At 42.4% G+C, this 10,047-nt stretch overlaps 1 protein-coding gene across 1 annotated transcript; it reads right to left on the bottom strand.

Moving 5' to 3' along the window:
- Positions 1-3,072: 3,072 nt before the first annotated feature.
- Tmem74 (transmembrane protein 74) lies at positions 3,073-4,233 on the bottom strand. The gene has a single exon (XM_013012375.1). The coding sequence runs from the start codon at positions 4,231-4,233 to the stop codon at positions 3,334-3,336; it is 900 nt and encodes a 299-aa protein (XP_012867829.1). The 3' UTR covers positions 3,073-3,333.
- Positions 4,234-10,047: the final 5,814 nt, after the last annotated feature.

Below are 10,047 nucleotides of genomic sequence, written 5' to 3'. Positions count from 1 at the left end.
TCGGGTAAGTGCAGAATAATAGACATACCAGGAAAGTAAACATATTCCCCAGCCACCCAAGAACTTCATGGTTCCCAGCAGGCCTGAATTCCTCTAAACCACAAGTCAACTATTCAGTATGAAGCCTGGGGAGAAGGCATTCTTCCTATGAATGGCCAGTACATTCTATTATAAGGTCTGCATCAGGAACTCCAAATGCCTGTATCTGTGAGGACACACAGTGTTGCCAAAAGAACTCTGCAAACTTCATCACAAACAGTGTAAGGTGTCCTAAAAGGAACAGTTTATTTAAAATTTACAAGAGTTCATCATCCATTAGCAACATTCCAATAGAAAGGGGGAGGGACAGTGTTTCCACTGTTGGACTGCACTGTTGAAGAAGAGTTGCCATTGAGATTAAAAAGATGATTGAGCTAAGACTTCTGAACCAAATCATTAAAGCAAAGACTCAGGACTCTGTTTTCTACTGAAGATCTAATAACCATAACCAACTGAGATCATAATCAGCATCATGCTTATGCATCTTATCAAGAATTCAAGACCAATCCCATTGTCTCTTAAAATTTCTCACTGAGTGTGGCCAAGGTACTTTTAGTACCAAAAATAGTTTGTTTTAAATTGAAAATCATAGTGCAGAGGTTCAGAACTATTTTGTTTGTCCTGTTTTTACTTTATTAGAATTTATTCTTTGTAATGCTGAGGATCCTACACATGGCCTTCACATATGCTAGGCAAACACTCTACTATGAAGCCACATTCCCAGCCCTGATGTTCATTTCAAACTCAGTTAATCTTCATCTTGAATTCAGGCACTAATAGGATGGATGAGGGCTATGCAAATAAAATACCTGGGGGAAAGCTGAGTAAGGCAATAATCTGAATTATTTCAACTCAGTCTTAAAGGAATCTTCTAGGTGTTTTTCTGAATTAGTCCCTTTTGATGTCATGGTCTGGCTTCATAAAAGCAGAACCCTAAAGGTTATGCTTTGTAATTAAGTACATTTTGTGAAATAATTACATATTCACTCTCAATTTTAAATTTTCTTTACAAAAATGACATTTTAAGTGTGCTTGAAGATTATAACTCTATTGTTTAATAGCACAGCAATATTCATAAATGTTGGCCTTCTTGAATATGGAAAGTTTTGTTTTTCTATCATCAACTTTATAGAACTGAAAACATTTCAAAATGTTTCTCAGATTCATCCTCTACCATAAACTGAAAATCAGACTACTAGTTAATTCGGTTTAGTCTTCCAGTTGGCTAGTTAATCTCACCAATAAGTGCAAACAATATTCAGCTGATTTGAGGAGTCTCATGATCTTTGAGGACTAATGTTGTCAATTTTAAAATGTGTTCAAGTGTATTTTTCATTAAACACAGCTCTGATTTATTCACTCATCCAAGCAAATCATTCTCTCTTGCATCAATCTATCATCCAATAGAATTCCTCCAGAAGGCTAGACCTGGACAATTCAAAACTCCCCAGAACATGCAATTTATAATGCTAGTAAGATAGGCCCAACATACATCATAACATGAGAATCACAGGAAAGCAAAAAGTTCATTCAAGATGCTCAGGAAACCAGTTTCAGAAAAGCAAAGGGAATCTGAACTACATCTCCTTTCTTGTGATGCTCACATGGTTTTTTCCTTCTTACCTAATTGTTCTTCTATATAGCTCTCCTCTCTCTCTCTCTTTATGCATTTCTCCTTAATTCTTAGTAACTCATCATGGACTTCACTCAGCACACTGATCTGACTTCCTGAAGTGCTCAATTACACAGATACCTTTCATATTATAATTGATAAGCAGTTGGGCATTACAATGTATAAACATGCCACTTTTTCACTCTTCCCCTCCACTATTCATACTTATTACCAGCTCAAATCCTAATGAAAAACTGATGCTGTAACAAACTAATAAAAATGACTATAGCAGAAGGATAAGGAAATTTCAAAGAACTCCTGCACAATGCAAAATATTCCTGAAGCTGCGTTCCCCCTCCCTTTCCCAAATGACTGGCATACTGAGGCAGCGTCTGTAGGCACACAGGACATGTCACACAACTGTGACCGCTCTGTACTATTTATGAGGCAAGAAAAGACAGGGACTGGATCTGAGTGAGGAGGAGGTGAGGGATGCTGATGGATACAACTCCACCAAAGGGATAAGTTTGATCTTTCTCTTTCCATGGTAATGTTTTTGGTTGTGTGCTTAAGGGCTTCCTAAGGCTATGGCTTATTGTAAGCAAGAGCCTGCTAGGCACAGTTCTCAAGAGTCTAGCTGCAATTACATTAGAGGTTTTCTCCAAACACCAACAATAAAACGTTACCTGGGAACATGCCAGTGTGAATCATGACTCAGACTTGTCTACATGTTTAGATGTCTGGAGATAAATTTAAAAGTCTCCTGCTTTGCCTCTCTGGTGTGAGAACTAGAAACTTTCCACCACACCGGTGACCAGGATGATGGTTAATATAAACAAAAAGGAATTATGTCAGCAACATATTTTACTTTGTTTGGAGAAAGGGCATAGACAATGACAAATATCTTGTGCTAACATAGTGAGCTAATTTCTCATTGGTGTTATAAATGATTTATATAATTTTATTAAACAGTTTAACACAATGACATAAGTGCTGTTTTGAATGTAGAAAAAATTTAAACATAACATTTTCATAGTTTTTTTTAAATAACCAACATTCCTAAGCTTCAAAACCCTCACATCAAAGTTTGTATTTTAATGTTTAGCTTATAGGAAGAAAAATTTAGTAAGAAAATAAATAAGCACCTGTAAATCTTCCAATGGGATTAATAGATTGGCAATCAATTTCATTTTATGTTGGACCAGGAGGTATCCTGAATCATAGCCAATACATTTGTACACTGGGTCATTTGGATGATTTTTCTGTACATGTAGAAGCTCAAAGTCATTACAGATTAATGAAATATTTTTTTACACTTCTTAGAAAGACAGACGTAGCTGGTTATGGTTTGTTAGGCTTTTACATGGTTTTTCTTCTTTGCTTTTTATTTTTTGTTGGTTGTAGGACTTGAACTCAGGGACTTGGCACTGTACCAGAGATTTTTCGCTCAAGGCTAGCACTGCTACTTTGAGCCACAGTGCAACTTCCTGGCTTTTCTTCTAAATAGAAGATACATGGAGAACAACAAACAACAAAACAAACAAAATAACCCACTCACTGGCTGTTGATTTTGGACAGGAACTTTTCTTTCCAGGCAAACTGCACTATTAAGTTTGAGAAAACTATTATCATTTTTTTTTCATAATGCCTAGGCAAAATTCTCATGATGTTCATGAGCAGAATTAACTTTGAACAGCAAGAGCATCTTCTTCTACCAAAGACAGTTCCAGGGTGTTTTCATTCGTGCTGGTTTTCATCCTGAAGTTGAAAGAACCGTAGAGTTTTGCAGACTCTTTGGAAGAGGCAAATCTGTTCCTTCGATAGAGCTCACCCTTCCACATAGACATCATCAACAAACAGGACAGGACAACGCCCCCAAGAGTGAGGAGGCAGAGCCCAGCAATCACACAGCGGTCCAGGTGAGCCCCCAGCTTTGCACTCTCCTTTTCTAGACGTTCCATCTCTCGGGCTCCTACTGTGTTGGGATCCACTGTCACTTCCCGTGGGACAATGTAAGATATGATCACCAGCAAAATGCCGGTGACTAAGAACAAGATGGCACTGATGAAACCATAGTCCACTGGCTTCCCTGAAGATGTGGCTTCTGAACTTGTATCATCTTCATCTTCAGATATCAAGGAGATGGCAGCCTCCTGGGACCACTCATTTGGATTGCCCCAGCCCTGTTCTCCAGGGTTATGACTCCCTTTTGCTGAAGGGGACCTCTGGATCCGTTGCTCCAAGTTAACATTCTCATCCACATAGGTAAAAGAAGTTTCCAGTTCCTGGCTGCAACAGTTGCAGACTTGCCGTTCTCCAGTTATTTGGCTGTTCTCTGAGTCAAGAGGTACTGGTGGGAAGAAGTTTGGCTGAACCACAGTGCCTTGCAAATGGGATGACGAGGATTCTGGAGAAAGGCTAAGTCTAGATCCTTCCATTGGTGTGGACATACAGTGTTTCTGATAGCAGTAAGAAGCTCTAATGGCCACTGCATCTGCCTGGTCAGGCCTTGCTGAACTCCAGTCCCCGGCATCACAGAGGTCTGCCTGGATGCTGTTCTTAACAAGGTGGTGGAGCTCCATGGGAGCTAGTTAGTTATCCCCCAATAGCTTCCAGAACTCTGCCAACAGCAACAGAGATAGATAAGAACCCAACAAGAGCTAGAGACCTACTGCCAGGGGTGCTGCCCTTGAAGTTTCCATCTCCTGTGCAGCCATGGTAGTCTGTGAGTACCCCAACCCCAGTTCCTCCTAGAGGTGGTATAAGAAAGGATCAGCAGCGAAAGTGTGTGCAAAGGCAAATCCTTCGACTTGTCACAGGGGAGAGCAGTGAGAAACTCAGGTCAGAGTAGAAAAGGAGCTGGGAGGAAGTGGCAGTGTCTCTGGAGAAAGCGTACTGCTGTCATTAAGCCAAATTTATCAAGGTCTCACACATTCCTGTGCCAGGATCCCCTCCAATGAGAAGGTAGGTTTCCTGTACAAAGATACAAACAAGAAAGGCACAGGCCCTTTTCAGCAGAGCAGTTGAATGGCTGGAGAACTTGGGGGAAGCAAGACTTCTTACCAATTCAATTAAAGTGTGTGTTGGGAAGTGATTCTAACAGAGATTTGTTTAATGAGTGTATGTTCCTCCTATCGGCTGGGTGCCACTGGAGCAAGGGCTCAGCAATTTAACTCAGCAGTCTTGAAGTAGATGAAAAGGCTGGCTTACGCAGTCACCTCTTTTAACCCTGTAACTCAAATATCTAATGACTCAACTCACACAGCCTGGGAGTCTGTTTATAAGCCACAGCTTCCATTTTGCCCCATCCCTTCCATGATCCTTGAGGGCATCATGGGCTAGCTGTCAAAGTGCACACTTCAGTGTGTAAGGTGCATACAGCTTACTCCTCCACACACATACACAGCCCACTCCATCTTGCCTGTCTGCTATTCCAGCCTCACTTGCTGAGTTCCAGAGAGTCTGCGTTTTTCTCTCTCCCTACAGTTTACTAACAAGCACCAACAAGCTATTAGCCAGCCAGAACATTTTACAAACTCACTCTAAGAATGATGATAACAAGAGGCAAATTATGAACCCATAGACTTCGGTGGGGGACAAATGGGTGAGGAGCTCTTTCTGAGGTCACTTCTGGAACTTCCTCTCCAGGACACTACCTGCCATCCACTGCAGCATGGGACCTTTGTGGGAGGGAACTCTGGGATGGCAACAAAGCCATCTGCCTATCTTCCTCCGCTCCTGCCACCTTCCCGAATAATAAAAATCGACTTTTCTCTTCCAGTAAATATAGGGGTTTTAACCAAGAGCTCTTTTAGTTTGTTTTAAAATCCAGGGTGATAATAATTGATTGTAATTCATGGCTGGAGGCTTGGCACACTTCAAAATCAACAGCTTCAACAGTGGATAACAGAGGAACAGTCAAGACTCAATTAGGTCAACATAGTAACACCAAGACTCAAAACTCAAAAGTATAGGAGAAGGAATATATATATATAATATGTATAATATACATAATGTATATACATATGATGTGTGTATATATATACATATATGTTCCTGCTATATGTATGTACATATACACATCATTCGTATATACATTATGTATATACATGTATGTATATACATACATATAGCAGGAACACGTATGTATATATATATATATGTATATACACACATCTAGCTAGCTAGCATCAGTCTCCCCTGTTACACAATCCCAACTATAAGAGTTTCCAAGTAAGAGTTTCTCTGCGCCTAAACAAGTAAACAGCACAGCAGCAACAACAAACAACCTGGAAGTGAAAGAAGACTACCAGGGAGGCAGAGCTTTCCCTCAGCGAGTGGATAAAATCCCTCTGAAAGACCTCTCAGCCAACAGAGCCCTGGCAATGGGTTTCATCAATTACTGAAATGAGCAATGCTCTCGCAGATCTCCCCAGGCGTGCGGCACTCCGATTGACCTTTGGCACCATGAACTAATCACATTAGACTCTTTCGGATACAAAATCAAATCAAATCAACAGGGTCCGTTATGGGACCCCCTCCCCATTTTTTTAAGAAAGGGGAAGAGAAACAGGCATCCCAATTCTTTTCTTCTGCTTCTATCTCGGGGGGAAAAAGCCTCTTCTATTGGAGATAAATAGCCGTACTACAGTCGATTTCCTCTGCGGCTCCGCGAAGCGGGGCTTCCATTTCTCGGAGGAGAATGGAGATCCCCGGGGACCAGCCAAAGGTCTTTTCTTCCTTCCCCCCCTCCTCTCCCCCACTCCCTCCTCTCCCCCACTCCCTCTTCCTCCACTCCCTCCTCTCCCCCACTCCCTCCTCCCCCCTCCCTCCTCCACCCCACTCTGATTTTTTTAAAAAGCCGGTTAAGGAAGACTGCATGTCAGGGAGAAGACACTTTTCTGGGTCTGTCTGTGGTCAGTTAGAGGCAATCCGATCCGCAGGGGAACTCAGAGACCGCGGCAGGGGAGGCAGGGCTGGGGAGACCGCCTGGGACGGGTCCCGGCCGAGGAGCCCCGCGGGCGCGGCGGGGCAGAGCGATCCAGTCCAGGTGAACGCGGCTCACACCGACACCGCAGCTGGCTGCGTCGGCGGAGGTCCTGGAGGCGAAGCGGGCACCTCGGGTGGGGAGTGGAGACACGCGCCCGGGCTCCGCCGGGCTCCCTGTGCGCCCCGGCGCCTCCTCTCCATCCCGCCCCACCCCACCCCACCCCATCCCATCCGCCGCCACTCACCTCGCTCGGCCACTCGGCTCGGTCCCAGCACCGCGCCTTCGCTCCAGCGCAGATCCCCGAGAAAGTCCCCGCTCGCCATCCACAGCACTTGTAGCCTCCGCGCGCCGCTGGGTTTCGCCGGTGGGCAGCGCCCGCCTTCCCCGGCGGGGCGGGGCGGGGCGGGGCGGGGCGCTCCCTCCGGCTGAGCATCCCGGGAGATGTAGTTCAGGGGCGGCCCCTGAATCCCTCCTGCTCCCTCTCACACCAAAGCTCCAGGTGTTGCTTTTCCTGACCTCCAGTTCCCGCTACCCCCACCCCCACCCCCGAGCACACACACACTCCCGCCTGGCCTTCTAAGGTGCGAGTGGGCTCCTCCAGACCCAGCTGGGGCCACAGGATTGCGAGGAAGGAGCATACAGTTAGTTCTAATTGTATCAAGGCAATAATGTCATTATTGTTATTATTATTTTCTTATTTAAAGGTGGGGAAGCAGACTCAGTGCAGATTACAATAACAATAAATAGTGGCAGCGGCCTCTAAAATTGTATCTAGGAGAAAGGTTCCAAAGACATGGCCTTTCTTAAGGTTGACATGAAAAGTGTGTTACAACAGTAAAGTGTCAAGACAGTTTTGACAGTGTCAAGTCAAGACAGTGTTTTTCCTGAAGGAGAGATCATCTCAACCGCTCAGCTTGAATTTTATTTTAAAAGAATTTAAATATCAGTAAAAGTCCTATCTCTATTACCCCTTTTGTTTTTCTAGAAATTCAAAATCTTTTCAAGAAAGACAAAGAAAACTATAACCATGAGAAACATTTGTGTAGCAGCAGTCTGAACTTTAGTTGTTCTGTTGAGCAAAGCTAGAACATCTAGAAACCGTGGGTAAAACCACTTCCGTGAAGACATGCAAATGTAATAAGGTAGAGAAACCCAACTGAACTAGCAGCAAGAACTGCAAAATGAGATCTAAGGCCAGTTGGGGTCTTGGAGCTTCTTTTCACCTGGGGGATGTCCCATATTCCAAAGCTGACAGAGGCTAGCTCCGGGTAATGAGAGTAAGGGTTGAACCCACCAAGAGGAAGAGCTGTAAGGAATTCACTTCATTCCCTATACTTTGGGTTGGAATCATGAAAAGTTTCAGCCTGGCAGTATGAAACAGGAGTTGGACTGACCTTCACAGAATATTTTTGCTTAGTTTGTGAATCTCCTTAAATTTTAACCAATGTGATTCTAGAGTGCAGAATATTGCTTGGCAGAAGGAATTGTTATAGGTCTCAAAACCTGCAGCAATTTTCGGGACAGTTTCATTAACCATTTTGGAAATACACTAAGTAAAATATTATTTTATGAAAACCATGAAGGAAGCTTGTCTCTAAAGGATATGTGGCATAATCTATGCAAGATTTTCAAAATGATAAAATTATAGTGTTGGAAAATAGCCTGTTGATTTCCCTAATTAGGAATGGTGGGCGATGCTGGCATAGATGTGATTACAAATGGGGACTGTGAAGGAGATATTTGTGGTGACAGGAAAGTTGAGCATTTCAAGTTTAAAAAAATGCATGTAAGAAACAAATGCATGAAAGAAAAAAAAACATTTAAATACATATCTTAGGGTTCATTTTCCTAACATCAACTTATCTGATCTTTTATGCTTTGTATGTCCCTCCCCCACAGTACAACCCCTGCTTTCACTGTATTTGATGTCGGTATAATTTGTGGAGGGGAAGGGGAAAACAAGTCGTTTAAATAAGGATACAGGTGGACCCATTGCAACAATGAGAAGTACAAGTTGTCATGTCGAAAACGAACTTTACAACTTTGGTGGGGAGGTGGGGGGAGGATTGGATGGGGGGGGGCTTGGAAAGGGTGGGAAGGGGAAACAAAGGAGGAGGCTACAATGCTTGATAAGAAATGTACTCATTATCTTGCCCATGTAATTGTAACCCCTCTGTACATTTTTTTCACAATAAAAAAATGCATGTGAGATGCCTTCATGTTCAGTTCTATACCTGGGTGCCCATTCATTGTCTCACTTTAATCATGACTGTGGTTCTCTTCTTGACTTGATCTTTCCTGTAACAGGAAGGATATTTTACTCTGGACTATTTTTTAAATATAATTCAGAAGTATTTAAACTCTTTTTACTCTCTTGCTTCCTGTTCAAGAGATACACTCTGGGTTATGGGACAATTATTGCCATGAACTTCCTTATTAAGGTCATTAGCAGCATTCAATAATTTACCCACTTATTCAACAAATATTAATTGTCATCAGGTTCTATGCTAATGGCTTGGAGATAGACCAGTGAACTGAATGGAACATCCTAACATTCAAGGAACTTACAGTGTAATGGAGGATGGGCCAATTTAATAAGTTAGTAAAATATAATTTCACAAATGTTACAGCAAAAGAAATGGATAATATAAGAAGAACATGTAGAAAGAACACCCAATTCAGAATGCCAGGAGTTCATAGATTTCTTTACAGTATAATATCTAAATGAGACAAACATAGAAAGAAACTGTCCATTAGAAGAATAACATAGTTCTTTGAGTACCAATAATCTTCCCGTACTCATGGTTCCTAAGATCCATGAGACTTGTTAAAAAAGAAATGTGGCAATACTGATGTTACAAAGTGACACAGTCCAAGAAGGACAAGGATTTTCTGCATGCCCGGGGAAACAGGAGCATGACAGTGAGCAGAGTGGCTATGGTGGAAGGACTTAAGCTGATTTTCTGGGGAAATAAATCAAAACTACAAAGAAGATTGTGCAGAGGCTTGAGTGTGTTGAGCCCAAAAGCAGATCTGAGAGAATGCAGGCTATTGAGAGATATAAGCATTTTGAACTAGTCAGAGATTAAAAAAAAGAGAGAGAGAGAGAAAGGGGCAAAAGCAATCTAGTTCCAGTCCAACACTTTTGTTAGGAAGATGATAAAAAAAAACATGAAGTCTAAGCTCCCACTTTTGTCATGGAGACAATAAAATCCTAAGGTCAGAAAAACAGGAAGATAGGACGGAGGTAAAAGTGGGTAATGATTCAGAAGTGAATTATTGGAATGAAAAGGTTCAGCATGTTTGCAACATAAAGTGTGAGGGAAGGAATGTCAACTTCTGATAATGGAAATGTCAATACTGGACAGGTCAACTCTGGACTTTTACATAAAGATAAAGTGTGTGG

This window comes from Dipodomys ordii, unplaced genomic scaffold (assembly GCF_000151885.1).
Source record: "Dipodomys ordii isolate 6190 unplaced genomic scaffold, Dord_2.0 Scaffold17, whole genome shotgun sequence".
NCBI lineage: Eukaryota > Metazoa > Chordata > Mammalia > Rodentia > Heteromyidae > Dipodomys > Dipodomys ordii.
This window is presented reverse-complemented; position numbering and strand designations above follow the sequence as displayed.